The 17,470-nt window shown below is 45.5% G+C and overlaps 1 protein-coding gene across 1 annotated transcript in view; it reads left to right on the top strand.

Moving 5' to 3' along the window:
• The first annotated feature begins 9,122 nt into the window (after positions 1 to 9,122).
• The window catches only part of LOC307071319 (voltage-dependent P/Q-type calcium channel subunit alpha-1A-like), a 79,683-nt gene continuing 71,335 nt past the window's right edge, over positions 9,123 to 17,470 (top strand). Inside the window, exon 1 of the mRNA XM_079730305.1 lies at positions 9,123 to 9,247. Coding sequence (XP_079586431.1) covers positions 9,138 to 9,247 — 110 coding nt within the window. The 5' untranslated portion in view covers positions 9,123 to 9,137. The remainder of the gene's footprint in view (positions 9,248 to 17,470) is intronic.

Genomic DNA, 17,470 nt, shown 5'->3' with positions numbered 1-17,470 from the left:
CTGCATGGGTAATAGGTACAGTACACTGTATTGTTCCTAAGGAACAATTCATGGTTACACCACGTAAGGAACACTGCACGGTAACTAGGCACAGTACACAGCATGGTTACTAAGAACCCATGGTTACTAAGAACACATGGCAAGGAACACAGCTTGGTTACCAAGGGAACATGCATTGCTACTATATTTAGTACTATGTAAGGAATGCATTTGAGTATGCAATCCAAAAATGTTAATACCTTATCCTCATCCTAATTAATTTCAATTAATTAACAAAACCAAATAGTGGCATCAATAAAAGTTCTTTTATATGTCAAAAAATTTGGTTTTACCTTGTAGTGTTACTGTGGGACATATTTAAATGACATTATTTCATAAAAAAAAGGTTTTCCATGAATAAACACTATTAATGTTACAGAGTACACACGGACCACCAAGATGGCGGCGGACGCCCGTGCGTGTCTGTGCTGGCGTTGCGTTGGTTACCATCCTAGACCTGCCCTTGGGTTGAGGCTCTGCTGGCTGCAGCCAGGGGCCCTTGGCATGGGTCCCTGGGCCATTTGGCATAAGAGCCAGACAGCCATAAAAAGAGATATTTCCTTTCCTAATAAAATGGCTGTTGTTTCACTCACTCACTCACTCACTCACTCACAACCTCATTCAATCAGTGCCTCACTCACACACTCCCTTGCTCATTTACTCAATACCTCACTCCCTCAAAGGCTTGCTTGCTCACTCCCTCACTCCCTTACTCACTCAATCACTCTGAGACTCAATCTCATAACACCACACTATGATACATTATGTTTTGCTATGCCATGCTGTAATGCATTTTTATTGACATCAAAAGTACAATAGGAGACCTTGAAAACTGACTTATAATAAATTAAATGTTGTTAGAAGATAACACAATACTGTCCAGTGATTGTGTTGGTGTATGTGTATCTGTGTGGCTATGCATTTGTGGGTGTGCGTTTGTGGCCGTGTGTGTGTGTTTGTGTTTGTGTGTTTGTGTGTTGGTGGTGTTATTGTAGTTCCTTCCATAATTCAACGATGCAGAAGACTCTCACACTCCATTTGCTCTGTTTTGTACCCACCTGGGACACTTCCTAGATCGCACAGCAAAAGATCCTCAGCCCCCTACCTTAACACACAAACACAAACACACAAATGCACACACACACACACACGCACACACGCACGCACGCACGCACGCACACACACACACACACACACACACACGCATGCATGCATACTTGCATACATACATACACATCCACCTACACGCCTATCTGTTGATATCTATCTGTACTATAAATGCGAGGGGTCACTTTGTGGGAAACAAATGGGTCGGTTAGTATTCACCTGCTCCTGTGTTATTGGAGAGCCCGAGAGGGACAGTGGCCTGCAGAGGTCAAAATGCCAAATGTGCTGTTTTCTGACAGGCAGGGAGAGGCCAGCCCCCGTCAGGATGACAGCCTGCCAGGGTTAGTTTATATGACAGCCTTATCTTCGCTGACAGACTGACTGACGGCCTGGATGACTGACTGACATGATTGACTGTTTAACTACTAATTACACAACAAGTGTTGCATGTTCAAATTCCCAGATCCATTTCTGCTCCATATTCTACCGCAATGTCTTTGAGCAAGGTACCAAACCTCAACCAGGTTGCGGTGGGTCGGTGGCTCAGGCTTGATTGATTAGTTTAGCTAAATGAACCTTTAAAGAGACTGGGGAAAGGCATTGATTAGTGGATCAACGTACTGTGCGGCAGATTTAACAGACGGGCTGATTGACTCTGACAAGCAGTCTGGGTGAATAAGCAGCCAGCGGAGCCGCCGGACTGACTGCTGACTGGCTAGCTAGCTGATTGGCTGAGTCACTAGATAATAAAGTCCAGCCCACAGACGTGTGTCAGCCTATAAGGGCCCGCTAAATTGGAAGCAATAAATCCCCCCGTGGATCGAGTGAGTTTAACTCGGTTAAACGGTAATGTCAATACAGGCCTGGCTCCGACTGTCCTCTGACAAAATGACACTTGTGCGCTAAAGCAAAAACGAAGGAATACTCTAAAGTACATCCACCCGCATAGATCAATACCCCCCCTCTACAATACCTTGACCTGTATATCTATACCCACAATCTATTCCCTTCCCTTTACCTCCACCTGTATTGATATATACCATACCTCCACCTTACCTACAACTGTATATATCTATACCTACCATACCTCCTCCACACGTAAAGATCTATACCCTCCTCCACCCACCATCCACCTGGATAGATCTATACCCTCCTCCACCCTACCTCCACCTGGATAGATCTATACCCTCCTCCACCCTACCTCCACCTGTATAGATATATACCTACCACCAACCTCCCTCCACCTTACCTCTAACTGTATAGATCTATAACCTATCTCCATTCTCCCTCCACCTGTATTTATCTATACTCACCTCGACCCTACCTCCACCTGTATTGAGCTATACTCTCCCTCCACCCAACCTCCGCCTGCAATTCTGTACACTTATTGATCCATAGAGAGGAGACTGCTTCCACACTTCACGCCCTCCCATTAAAGGAACCTAAACACAGATCTGAAGTCCCGGTGCTCAGGCCTCATGTTCGGGAGTAGTCCTCATGAAGTCATTACCAGAGGCGTCCAGCCGTATCATGAGCTGCTGGCTTGGTGTGCAATGCTAACTCAGCGCTCCACCTGCACGCCTGAACATGTGCCCATTAAGACACGTGCTGTTTTTGTTGGACTACCCCGTTTTGCAGGAAACACTGTGATACAATCTGAATTGTTACACTTTTGTTTTCCTTCCATCACTGGGATGTAAAACATCCCACCTGGCTAAATCCATTCTTCCGTTTGGTTCATTTCCATCATTCAGGTTAACAACAGTTAAGATTGAAAGTAGGAGTATTAAATAGAAAATGCAATCTGAAGCAAGCCATTTTACTATAGAAGAATATACGCATATATGCAAAAATGCACAAATATAAACAAGTTACACATACAATATACAAAACTGTCTATGATGATATGAAATAATTCCAGCACTTGCTATTTGATCATGTACCTGACAACCAGAATACCTGTCTGGGATGATTTACACCATCTTAATCTTATTTCATCTCTCTATCTCAACCCTCAGCATGGGTGGAGGTATGGGATGATTAACACCATCTTAATCTTATTTCATCTCTCTATCTCAACCCTCAGCATGGGTGGAGGTATGGGATGATTAACAGCATCTTAATCTTATTTCATCTCTCTATCTCAACCCTCAGAATGGGTGGAGGTATGGGATGATAAACACCATCTTAATCTTATTTCATCTCTCTATCTCAACCCTCATTATGGGTGGAGGTATGGGATGATAAACACCATCTTAATCTTATTTCATCTCTCTATCTCAACCCTCAGCATGGGTGGAGGTATGGGATGATTAACACTATCTTAATCTTATTTCATCTCTCTATCTCAACCCTCAGAATGGGTGGAGGTATGGGATGATAAACACCATCTTAATCTCATGACATCTCTCTATCTCAACCCTCAGCATGGGTGGAGGTATGGGATGATAAACACCATCTTAATCTTATTTCATCTCTCTATCTCAACTCTCAGCATGGGTGGAGGTATGGGATGATAAACACCATCTTAATCTCATGACATCTCTCTATCTCAACCCTCAGCATGGGTGGAGGTATGGGATGATAAACACCATCTTAATCTTATTTCATCTCTCTATCTCAACCCTCAGCATGGGTGGAGGTATGGGATGATTAACACCATCTTAATCTTATTTCATCTCTCTATCTCAACCCTCAGAATGGGTGGAGGTATGGGATGATTAACACCATCTTATTCTCATGACATCTCTCTATCTCAACCCTCAGAATGGGTGGAGGTATGGGATGATTAACACCATCTTATTCTCATGACATCTCTCTATCTCAACCCTCAGCATGGGTGGAGGTATGGGATGATAAACACCATCTTAATCTTATTTCATCTCTCTATCTCAACCCTCAGCATGGGTGGAGGTATGGGATGATTAACACCATCTTAATCTTATTTCATCTCTCTATCTCAACCCTCAGAATGGGTGGAGGTATGGGATGATAAACACCATCTTAATCTTATTTCATCTCTCTATCTCAACCCTCAGCATGGGTGGAGGTATGGGATGATAAACACCATCTTAATCTTGTTTCATCTCTCTATCTCAACCCTCAGAATGGGTGGAGGGTCGGGATGTTTTGGAAGAGGAGGAGGATGAAGAGGAGTGGGGAGGAGGGGGGGGATCAAGGGGGGGGGGGGGGAGAACAAAGAGGAGGATGATGAAGAAGAGGGGGAGGAGAAGGAGTAGGAGGAGCATGCATCAGAACTGGTTGAGCAGTCAGGGATCGGCGCCAGGACTTTAGACAGTAGACAGTAAATCAGTGTGTCACCCTGTCACGTGTGTGAGATGTGTTCTGGCTAAATCCAGTGGACGTAGACAGCTTTCTGCTTGGATGGCACCGCTTTCAAACACTACAAAACCACTGGGGTCTTATGAACGACCTTGCTTGAGCTACACTGTCTTGCGGCGCTGTTCATTACAAGAAAAACACCCGTGAATATAACGATGTTTGGCTTGGTGAGAGTGGTTGAATTTGTATTAGTATAGATCACGACTGGAACCTCCTGAGGCGTGTGATTCGAAAGTTCATAGGATATGAATTGATGTTGTTAATGTTATAAACCCAGTTCCTTCATATTATAGTGTGTGCATTTATTTGTGTGTGTGTGTGTGTGTGCATGCATTTATGTGTGTTTGTGTGTATGTGTATGTGCATGTGTGTGTGCATGCTCATATGCGCTTGTCTGTGTGTGAGATAGTGTGTGTGTGTGTGTGTGTGTGTGTGCGGTGTGTTACAGTGTGTGTGTCAGCGTGTGATAAAGTGTATATGCATTTGTGTGTGTGTTTGTGTCTGTGTGTTTGACACAGTGTGTTTGTGTGTGTGTGTGTTTGTATGTGTGTGTGTGTTTGTTGGTGAAACAGTGCATATGCGTTTCTGTGTGTGGTACAGTGTGTGTGTGTTTGTGGCAATGCTCTCTGTGCAAAGAAGAAAGGGAAAAAAGGGAAGCAGGATAGAAAGTGAGCAGCCGGCGGCTGTGAGGCTGCTGGAGGAGGGCAAAACAGAGTCTCCATAAGCACACATATCTCTCTCACACACACATACACACACAATATATCACACAAACACACAAAGACACACACACACACATAATAAAACATGCACGCAATATATCTCACACACACACGCACACACACACATACACATCATTTCCCCAACACACACACACACACATACACACACAATATATCACACAAACACACAAAGACACACACACACACATAATAAAACATGCACGCAATATATCTCACACACACACGCACACACACACACACATCATTTCCCCAACACACACACACACACACACACACACACACATACACATCATTTCCCCAACACACACACACACACACAGACACACACACACACACATACACACAAACACACACACACACACACATCCTATTCCAAACACAAACACACACACACGCACACAAAAACACAAAGATGTTGCTGACACAATCACTACACTGCACCCAGTGGGGCAAATGTTTGTCAGATGTTTTTGTGCTGGATGGGGTTATTGGCGGCAGGGTTAAGGGGGGGCGGGGCAAGGCTAATCGCTCTGTAGCTGGTCCCTGCAGTGTTGTTAAACCGCTTTGTATAAGCAGAATAGCGACCTTGTAGGCACCCAACCCAGAACCATGGACCCAGAACCATTCACCCAGAACGAGTACCAAGTACCATCGACCCAGAACCATTCACCCAGAACAAGTACCCAGAACCATTCACCCAGAACAAGTACCCAGAACCATTCACCCAGAACAAGTACCCAGTACCATCGACCCAGAACCATTCACCCAGAACGAAGTACCCAGAACCATTCACCCGTAACGATGCACCTAGAACTATCAATCCAGAACCATGGACCCAGAACCATTGACCCAGAACCATGGACCCAGAACCATGGACACATGAACACCATGAACCCAGAACCGTCCACCCAGAACCATGGACCAGAAACTTGGACCCAGAACCGTGGACCCAGAACCGTCCACCCAGAACCATGGACCAGAACCTTGGACCCAGAACCATGGACCGGAACTGTCCACCGAGAACCACAGCCCCAGAGCTCTGCACTCTGTTGGGCTCTGTCCCAAGGTGTAAAAGCCTCTCTACTTTTTTTTTTGTACCCTCGCACTGAATCTATTTTTTTGTTTTTTAAACCCCCGGGGAATGTGGCGTGGAGAGGTCGGAGTGTCTCCCACCCCCACCCACACACTCTCTTTCCTTCATTCTCTCTCTCTCTCTCTTCCATCTCTGTCTTACTCTTTTCTTCATCCTCTCTTCTCGTCCTCATGCCTCCCTTTGCATCGTTCTCGCCTCCCTCTCTCCTCCACCTCTCCAATCGCTTGTCTCTTCTCCTCCTCTCCCCTCTCTCGTCTCTCGTATCTCCTCCTCTCCTCTCCTCTCTGCTACTTACTACAGCTTACAGGGTGAGCTTGCCCTTGCTCTGCATTTCTACATAGATCCTGTGTGTGTGTGTGTGTGTGTGTGTGTGTGTGTGTGTGTGTGTGTGTGTGTGTGTGTGTGTGTGTGTGTGTAAGTGTGATACAGTCTGTGTGTCGACAAATACACCTAGACCTGTGTTTTTCAGCCCCTGTGGCAGGGACTTACACACAAACGCACTCTCACACATACACACACACACACACAAACACACACACACAAACACACACATATACAGTGACCTCAGTCAACTGACAAAATACTTACTGTAGCACTTTGTCTCGTCATTGTTTACGTGTGTGAGGTGTCTTTTGTGTTTTGTGTCTGTGTGTGTGGGTGTGTGTGTTTGTGTACAAAGTGCTTGTCTCAATGAATTAGTGTCCTCTTCACTAAGTGTCGTATAGAAATTATGTGCAATGCACCGTCAGCATATTTTGTTGTACGAGTAAAAACGCTTATATATCGCAACACGCACACACACACCCAACCCCCCCCCCCCCCCCCACACACACACACACACACTCCACATTGCATTAGATAGCGTTCATTGAAGTCTGTTTCTCTGTCCAGATCCTGTATTGTTAATACGTTGTTGTCGTTGATATTGTTGTTCGTCCATTGGTTCGTTTCAAGTGGATCATAGGCTCTCTGATAGAGCAAAGAGCCGCAGCTGTCATCAATGGCCCTGACAATGAGACCTAACAAAAACAGACCAATGTAAAGCCAGACACTATTGAGGAGGGCGCCCCAAAATAACAGTATCCCTCTCTTTGTCTTCTCCCTCTTGACCATCTCGTGGTTCCACTCTCCTCCCTCAGCCCCTTTTCCCGACAATTTAACTCTGTGAATGGAACCAGTTCCGTTCAGGATCTGGTTACAGAACCTGAGCACCAGCCCCGTCCGGGATCCAGTCAAACTCTAAACTCTGGTTCAGGAACCAGATCGGGTTCTGTTCAGTATTCCTGGAACCTCTGCACTGTGTAGCGAACCAGCCCCCGCTCCCGCCACTGTTCAGCAGTTTGGAATCCATTGCAATCAAGAATGAGTCATGCATCAATGCTCAGTACCCTCTCCCAGCCAATAGCGTTGCAGAGCTCCTTCAAGACCCGCCTCCATCACAGCTCGCTCACATGTTCTCTCGCTGGGGTCTTTAGAGTCGGTGGAGACCCAGGTACGGATCAGTGAATGCGATGAAATATCTCCATTCTACACATAGGACCCAGAGCGCTTTGAATGTAAAAGTGCGTTAATGTTAACGAAAGTTCCCTGATAACAAAATGTGTTGTGAGGAGGGGGGTCTCTGGAATGAGTAGGTGGGAGGAGTCAGGATGATGGCGAGCATGTGGTTGTGAATGGGAAGGTATCTCAACTTGGCAGAGTGCATTGTGTCTGAAGGCGGATTTCACCTCAGTATGGGATTTGATGACAAGAATACAAGTTCCTTAATTAAGTTCTGCACACAGCAGCTTGTGGGGGAAAATATAGAATAAAGAAAGTGATTTGAATTGTTTTATTGCCTTAAGTCGAGTCAATATTTTATTTTCCAAAAACGTTCCTCTCTCAAGGCTTTTTATACTCTCAACTGATAAGTTATTGTTTGGTGTTTAATTATTTTCCTTTGAGCTTCAGAAAACGTGACATTGCTTTTTAAGCATCCGCAATAGTATGCAGCTCTTTTCTTATTACTATGGTAATACTAACTGTGATACAGCATTATATGGCTATGTTCAGCACACTTCCTCACTCCCAACTAACTTGTTTTACTGTGCTGCCCTCTTTGTCCCCTCACTCCTCTATCTACTCCTCATACGACCTCATCGCTCATCTCCGCTCTCCATCTTCTCTCTATCTTTCTCTCTCTCCCTCTATCATCTATCAACGCCATCCCCCGCCCCCCCGGTCCTATTCTGCTCCCTTTTGGCCTTCAAACTCGCTCTGCTTCTCCTCTCCCTTTCTCCCCTCTCTCTCTCTCTCTCTCTCTCTCTCTCTCTCTCTCTCTCTCTCTCCTCTCTCCACCCCACCCAAATATCCCTCCTCTGCTTTCTCTATCTATCCTCCATCTCTCTCTATATATCTGTCTCTCTTGTCTCTCTCCCCTCCCCCTCCTCTCTCTCTCCCCCTGTCTTCTCTTCCTTCTCCTAATCCTTTCTTTCCTCTCCTCTACCCTCCCCCTCCTCCCCTTCACCCCTCCCAGCATGCTCTCCCCTCTTTGCCAGGAACCTGGCGGGGTGCTGTGGCCCCCGGCCTCCCAGGGCTCCGCCTCTTCGGCTCAGGGACGCCACCAGGGGGCGGGGCCTCTGCGCGTGCGACCGCCGGCCCCGCCCATCAGCGGCAGCAGCGTGTGCGCCCACCCCACCTACTACCACGCGGTGTATGACATCCGGGTGGAGCGCTACTGCGACGAGCCCCGCTGCCCCACCTCCTCGGGGCTAGGGGGCGGCTCCGGCGGCAGCATCGCCCTGGTGACCGCGTCTGACTCCTCCACCCAGCTGATGCCGCCGGTGCGACGGAGAGGGGGAGTGGTGGACCACCGAGATGTCATCAAGGCGCACCAGTCGCACAAGTTGCTCAACACGCCGAAGGCCCGCAGGAAGCAGTGGGAGTGAGTCGCTGTCTGGCGTGTGATTGGTTTGTTGTTTTTGGCCGGGGGGGGGGGACAAGGCTCGACCTGACCCTACTAGTGGTGTCCCATTGGGTCTCACTATAGCTCACCAACTAGCTCATGTTTCTGGTTGTGTGTGTGTGGTGGACTCGTAATTGTTAGGTTAGTTGAAACATGGAGGGTTTTACATGATTTTTGGAGACTTTACCTGATAACAGGTGATTTTAGTTGATTTTCCTGCGAATATACATGATTTCAGGAGATTTTCAAGATTATATTTAATTTACAATGATTTCTGGTGATTGTGCTTGCTATATAAGCTTTTCTTTCTAAAAATCGGCTAAGGTTGGCCTTTTCTTTTTCTTATCTTAAATCTATAATATATAGCTTAAAGTTCAAATTCAAGTTTTAAAATAAAGTTTGTGTCGCCGTTACACATCTGATAAGAACATAGATTGTATGCATGTAAACCCCTTGAGCCTCCGGCTTTATGACTGAGGTTGTAAATCCTGACATTATGATAGTTTTTTCCAGTGTTTGGTATTCAGCACCACACAGCGCCATCCTTACATTACCAACCCCCCTGAATGTATTGAGACTTATCTGACAGTGATCCAAAATCTTACTGTCATATGGTGAGAGAGAGAGGCTGATGGGAACTGACCAACGTTGCTTTGATTGCTGTTTTCATGGGGCTGGTTGTTCAAGTCAAATTGAACAGACCGGTGGAAGGGAAAGATTTTTTGTTTGAGATAGTGTCTCTCTCTCTCACTCGCTCACTCTCACTCTCGCTCTCACCCTCTCTCTCTCTCTCTCTCTCTCTCTCTCTCTCGCTCTCTCTCTCTCAGTCTCACACTTTTTCTCTCTCTCTCTGTCTCTCTCCCTATCCCTCACTCTCTGTTTGCTCAGTCTCTTTCTCTCTTTATCCCCCTGAGTTAGCATTTGCCTTCTCTGTGTCTTTAATCAGCAAACGGCATACTGACCAATACTTGATTGCCTCTCTGCCATCCTTCAACACTCCTACCCTCCCTGCTCTCTGTTCACCCGTACATTAAACCATCCATCTCATTTTCGGTGGATGTATCATGTTGACTCTCATTGCAGCTGACGGTCTGGGGACATTAAGAGGGCATTCTTGGGACTTTAGGTAAAGATTATGGTCCCATTTGGGAATATTATGGGGACATTCTAGGGAGATTCTTGGTAGATTCTGGGGAGATTCTGGGGGAATTCTGGGGACATTCTGGAACACTCAGCGGACATCCCTGTAATGTTCTGGCAACGTTCGACAATGTTTAAGGGTCATTATTTGGACATAATGAGCACATTCCCGGTACATCTGACAGTCTAGGACATTCTATGTACATACGGTAAGGTTCTGGGGACATTCTGAGAACAAAGGGCCATGAGGGAACATGATTACAGCAAACATGACAATCTGGGGCCATTTCGGGGTAACTCTGGGGACATTCTCGATGCATTCTGGTTACATTAATGGAACATTCAAGGACGCTCATATTCTTGGGGTGATCAAGTTCTGGGGACATTCCGGCTCATTTTGGAATATTTGAGAAACTTTCTGGGGTTCCTTTCAGGTTCCCTAGGTCCCTGGTGCCCTCCAGTGGGGGCAGAATGTGCAAAACAGTTTGTTTTTGTGTTCATGTATCTTTCTCTCAGGTAACACTGGTGTGGGCAGACGGCAGCAGTAGAAGTTTGCTTACAGAAATTGCAATGCTGACACCTGGTGACTTCCTTAAACACAACAGTGTGGTTCGGATTTTGTCTAATTTATATTCATAGTCATACACTTAGCCAGAGCTGGAATATATACAGATGGAGTTGTTGGAGTATGGCCCCATTCCAACACAACCATCTTATTGTCCTTGAGGAATAGACTTCTGTCTCTTCTGGCATGTTTTAATGTTTCTCAGACGAATCGCCACTAAAAAGCCAATTCACTTAATACTGACCATTTGGTGGTCGCATTTATCAAAAACATCCTTCTGTGCACACGTTTTGAACATGGTTCGAGCCAGTGGGAATCAAACCTTCTAACCCTGGCTATTTCTAAGCTCCATGCTCTACCATTTGAGATAGACAGGTTATCTTTGGGAAACAGCCACACATCTGATAAATCAGCGACAGATTCTCACGAGCTGCACCAGTGATCTGGCCATGGAAGCTGGAGTAAAGACATAAAGCCATGCATGACGGTGGCTAGGCCCTTTGTTGTAAACTCTGCAGACCTTAACATGGCTGGTGTCAGGCCGGAGGGGGCATCACTGTTTTGTTCTCTGCCTGCAGGGGTCACTGGTGGGCTGTGGTGAGCGATGAGCTTTCTCTTTTAATTAATCACTCAAATCAGGTACATTTATCAAAGACCATGGGTTCTGCGAGATGTGGTGGTTAATGCATTTATTACCCAGACATAAATACTCCATTACATAGTGTTCTGGAAAACGTCTTTGATTAATGGTGTCTTTCTGAAATACAAGTGCGATCCTGTGTGCATTTGGTTCTGTGTATGTTTTAGACCGCTACGTGTGCTGGAATCGGTGAACGGTTGCTTTCAATAGATTTATTATTGGTTCAATTCATGGATCTATCCGATACCTCCATAAAAAAAATGTATCTGTGGTAAATGAGTTAACGATGCTACTCCAAACAAAAAAAAGAAAAAGTTCCAATTACAGACTTATAAATAAACAACAAATCACATGTATCTAACCTCTTAACCTACAACCTGCAAGTATAAAAAATAAATGGCATGCTGTCCATTCCTTCATCTGCATCTTCTCCTTTCTGCTCTTTCCATCCCTCACCTTTCAAAAGAAAGGGAATTTTTGTTTACATATGTTTATTCTTAGCAGGCACGATTTGTGCTGAGTGACTTTGAGATGAGGCTGAGAACATTCAAAGCATTATGTATATGTAAGTGCATTTCCCTTACTCCCTCTCCTAACCTACCAACCCTCTCCCTCTCCTATCTCAATTCAATTTAAATAATACACATTTTTTTGGCATGAAAAATGAACATTTGCAATGCCAAACTGGTTTTAAAACTAAACAAAGGAACAAATGAAGTACTATAAAAGGAAAAAAATGAATGCAAAGTGATGTATAAAGATTCATGACGTTATTTGAGCCCTCCCTGCCTTGCTACGTCTCTCTCCCTATGTATCTTACTCTGTCTCTCCCTCTCTCTCTCTACCTAAATCGTCACTCCCCTGCTGTCCCGAACAGCTGCCTGGGACCACCAAAACAACACACACACACAAACAAACACACACACACTCACTCGCACGCACAAGCAGACAAACAAACACACACACCCAGGACCACGCAGTTCAACCTTGGTCCCGTTGTGTTGGAGAGTCTCTAGGAGGCAGAGGATCTGAGTACCTGAAGGTTAACTGTAAAGGTTGTTTGAACTGTTTGCTATTCAGAGGAACATTTTTCTATCAAATTCACACAAACATGCGCACACACACCCTCACTTGGTCACTCAATCACTCAATCACTTACACACAGGTTATAACATTGATCCGGATGACGTATAGAGACGTTGGACACTGTCATCACTAACTGACACGCTGCTCTTATTTCCCTGAAATATATGACTTCCTTCATTCTAATATTCAGCCTTCCCTTCTACCATAGCCCTCTCTTTCCCCCTCTACCCCGCCCTTCTCTCTTTATGTCCTGTCCCCCATTTCCCGCCTCTCCTCTCTCTCTCCCCTCTCTCTCTCTCCCTTCACTCTCTCCCCCTCCTTCTCATGCCCTCTCTCTCGCTCTCTCTCTCTCCCCCCTACACCCTCTCTCACACTCTTCCCCTCCACCCTCTCTTCTCCTCCACCCCCTCTCACTTTCTCTCCCTCTACCCCTCTCACACTCTCTCTATCTTTGCTGTGCTGATGCCCATCGTGGTCAGTAGGTTCACTAGGTTGGCACGGCGACAGAGAGTGATGCTGCTGCCAGGATGCTGAGGACCTACACGCATCACTCCTTAAGGCTGTCACGCTACTTCACCCATCCATTCATTCATCATCGGTGCATCATTCGCTCATTCACCCATCCATCTTTCGTAAATTAATCAATGAATGAATTCATCCATCCATTTATTCATCTGTCCATCTGTTAGTTCATCTTTCCATTTGCACACTGACACGAGGACATGCACACACACGCACACAGCCACACACTCACACACACAAACTCACACACGCTCGCACACATACACACACACGCACACAAACACTTAACTCTCTGGTCTTTCTATAACCACAAGTACACTCTGAGTCACCCAGCACACGCGCACACACACACAGACACACACACACACACTCACACACACACACAGACACACACACACATACACAAACACACACACACACAAAGAAATACCTTAAAAAGGCCTTCAACTTAAACAAGCTTAAACTTAAACAAGTATATTACAAAGATATATGTGTAATGTGTGTGCACGTGTATGTGTGCATGTGTGTGTGCGTGTGTGTCTATGCTTGGTTGCGTGTGTGCTTGGTTGTGTGTGTGCTGGGTGACTCAGTGAGTATATGTGGAGGTTAGCTAAGGTTTAGTAATCATGATAACAAGATTAAAATCGAGCCCATTATCTAAAAAATCCTTCTTTTTTTTTTTTTTTTTTACTATTTATTTATTTAATTGTGGCAGTGACGTGCATTGTAGGAGTAAGTGCATTGCTAGGAAGCCAGTAGTGCCCAAGTCATCGAGAGCTGACGTGGTCTAATGCTGGATAGGAACTCAGCAGCAGAATCTTCTCTGTAGGGTTATTCTGCCCCCTATTGTTCAGAAGGAGGAAGTGCACGATGTAGTGTGGAGTTTATTGTTTATATATTTAAATAAGGATATTGAATGAGTGAAAGTATTGGATTCATATAGAGGACAGCTCTCACTGAGATTATAACATTAAAGTTATAAAGCACACTTATGCTATATATTCAAGTAGTACCAAAAAGTTGTAGAAGGGAATATAGTAGAGGCAGGTTTCAGGAAAGGGTAATAAACAGTAGTGCTAAAGAGGATAGTGTAAAAGGGCTTCATGCAGTAGAGTACAGACAAGAGTACAGAATTTAGCTGGGAGTCATACCCCAAGCCCTCCTTATAATATGGGATCAAAGCAAGTATGCAACATACATTGCCCTGCCTTAATATACCATCCATGTTATAGTCAGATAGAAAGAGGAAGAGGGAGAGGTGAAGGTAGAGGATATTCCAAAGGCAAAGCAAGGTTCCATTGATCATAATACAGTTTTGTAATGGTTACTGGGTTCGATCCCCGTTGTCCACAGCGTAATCGATGATGAACTGTCTCTGAATCAATTCAGGTAGCGCCTTAAAGCTCTAAATAGTGACATGGCAGTGTGTGTGTTTGTGTGTGTGTGTGTGCGTGTGTGTGTGTGTGCGTGCGTGTGCGCGTGCGCGTATGCATATGTGTATGTTTATGTATATGTGTATACGTGTAAGAAGTAGAGCCGTTGAAAGTGTGTGGCGTGTTCGAGGTATAGACATTCGATTGGATGACCTACTTTGCTCTACCTGAACGCGCCAAGACAGCGTGTAACACACGTGTGGTGGGACGCGAATACACGCACTCCAACGATAGACTCAGTCGCATAGGCGTCCGCTCACACACCCAAACCACCTATGCTTTGTGTAGTGGTTTTGCGGGACACAGTGAAGGTTTTCAAACGCCGGTAAGGAACGCTCCATGGAAATGCAGGACAGGACCACACATGACCACTAGATGTCAGTAATTACACACTAAGTTACTCCAAAACATACTATGCACGCACTTCATGTACACCAGAACATGAATCATTCCTTCCCAGTTATAAGTGTTTCAGTGTGTGATTTTCAAATCGGTAAAATATGGCAGATTGGTATACGTCTCCTAATCAGATTTCGATGCAGTACCGCCCGTTAGCCACTGGGTTACAGTGGAGTACCATCTAGTCCTGCTCTCAAGAGTAGAGGAAGGAACTGCTGACGCAAACACGACATGCATCCCCTCCCCCAGCCGTACCCAGCCAGGCATTACGGGACATGCCCTGTTTTCTTATTTCTTAACAGACACAACCCTTTCTCAATTCCCGTGTCTGTATGGTGGACTCAAGCGTTAACAATCTGTTAGCAATGTTTAAATCCCTCCTGTACATGCTGGTCGTCGCAGGGGTTGCTGCACACGTCGTCTGAAACCTGGGCTACTTGACACTAGTAGAAGTAGACTTAAGAGTCATCTGTTAGCTACTATAGTAGGATACAACCTACTCCTCCTGGCCCAGACCAAAGAACCCACATGAAGAGTGATCAACTCACACCAGAGTGTGTGTCCTACATTGGCCAGTTCCTTGGCTGGTATCGTTATTGTTGAGGAGAATGGATTGTTCTGTACCTGTCCCTGGTTGGTCAGATGCCTGAGAGAATTGACCCTAGTGGGACCCTTAATGTTTGCCTCCAGGGGGTCCAGCCTCAGAGCTCAAACCTCAGCCAAAGGCCTTCAGTCACCCTTCGTCTCCCTTTCAGCTTCAGTGGTGATGGGTGGAGCATGTGTGTGTGTGGCCGTGCGTGCTTGCTTTCGTGTGTGTGTGCGTGCGTGCGTGTGTGCGCACGTACCGTTGTGGATGTGTGTGCATTGTCCTCTGACTTTGCCAAAGCCATTCCATTAGATCCCATTCACGTTGTTTCGTGTCGAGCCAAGACGCAGTAAACGTCCTCAGCATTTATTCTTCGCCATTATCTCATGATTCCCGATGTGCTGAAAAATGGGAGCTACTTTCCAAATTAAACCCCCCTCAATGAAAAGAAAATGGCTACCAAGGCGATGTAGACCCTCTGCTCCTGAGCTACGAGGACTGTGACATTCTGTCCCTGGTCCTTATAACCCTGGTCCCTATAAACAGACATAAAGGCACCAGGACCCCATAAAGAGGACTCCAGAAGTATGCGGTTTGTGTGTGAGTTTGTGGGTGGTTGTGTGTCTGTATGCGTGCGTGTGTGTGCGCAGGGGGGGGAGGGGAGGTCTTGGATGTGGAGTCAGCAGGGAGGGGAGTGCAGGGCTCAGCCAGCCAGTGCAACCAAAGCTATCAATTAACTAATAGCCTCCATCACTACTGATTCCCAGTAATGACACACAGACGTTCCACCACATTACCAAACAAGGGCCATTCTGATGCCAAGGCGCATCTGTATTTGTGTGCGTGGTGGTGTGTGTGAGTGCGTGTGTGCATGCGGGTATTTCCGTGTGTGTCTGTGTGTCAGTGTGCCAGAGAGATATCTGGTCATTCCAAATAACAAATGTGCTGAGGATTTCGGGGATGCATCTATTAAGGCATTTCATTTTTGGATTCTGCTGCAGGCAATTTCAACAAGGATGCAACAATGTTGCTGATAATATTGAATAATGCCTCCATTTTAATTTTCTTTCCTTTTACTGCTATGTCTGGCACCTTGTCCCTAAGTATTCCATATGGAAGCAATAATCCTCCTCTTTTCCCATCCCTCTCTTCGCCTCTTATATCGTTTACTTTCAGATTCTTTCTCTCTCTCTCTCTCTCTCTCTCTCTCTCTCTCTCTCTCTCTCTCTCTCTCTCTCTCTCTCATCACATGACATCCTCTAGCCGCCTGCTCCCGCCTCTATGGCTGCTCTGGCTGTCACTCAGGGCTGCCCCCTCTTTGTGATTGGCCAGTGTCCAGCCAACCTGTCTCAGCTTTCTCTCAATGAAACCACCACACACACACACACACACACACACACACACACACACACACACACACACACAGACACACACAAATTTGCCAGTTCATTCTCCTGAAATTAGCCTTTCAGCGCTGTCTGCAAAAAGTGAAAGCCCATGCTCAAGGTTAGTTCTACCGTTAGTGGTAAACCGCAGCTTTGATTAGAGGACTCGCTCATAGCATCTAGATAATACAGGTCATGAATGTATACCTAATATACACTAAAGTATATTTTTAGTGGGAGCGTTAGAAGTAGATGTAGTGATTTATTCATCAGGATTTATGTTAGAATTAAATTGTGTTGTGATTGGCAAAGTCACACATGCAAATTGACAAACGCACACACAAACACACACACAGTTTGTAGCATTTATTCTTTCATGTATTCATCCATTAATTAATCCATTAATTTGTTGATTAATCCACTTTCATTCCTCTTTTAATTTAATC

This window comes from Pollachius pollachius, assembly GCF_949987615.1.
Source record: "Pollachius pollachius genome assembly, chromosome: 2".
NCBI classification, from domain to species: Eukaryota; Metazoa; Chordata; class Actinopteri; order Gadiformes; family Gadidae; genus Pollachius; species Pollachius pollachius.
Note: the sequence above shows the minus strand (reverse complement) of the source record. Positions and strands in the feature narration are given on the sequence as shown.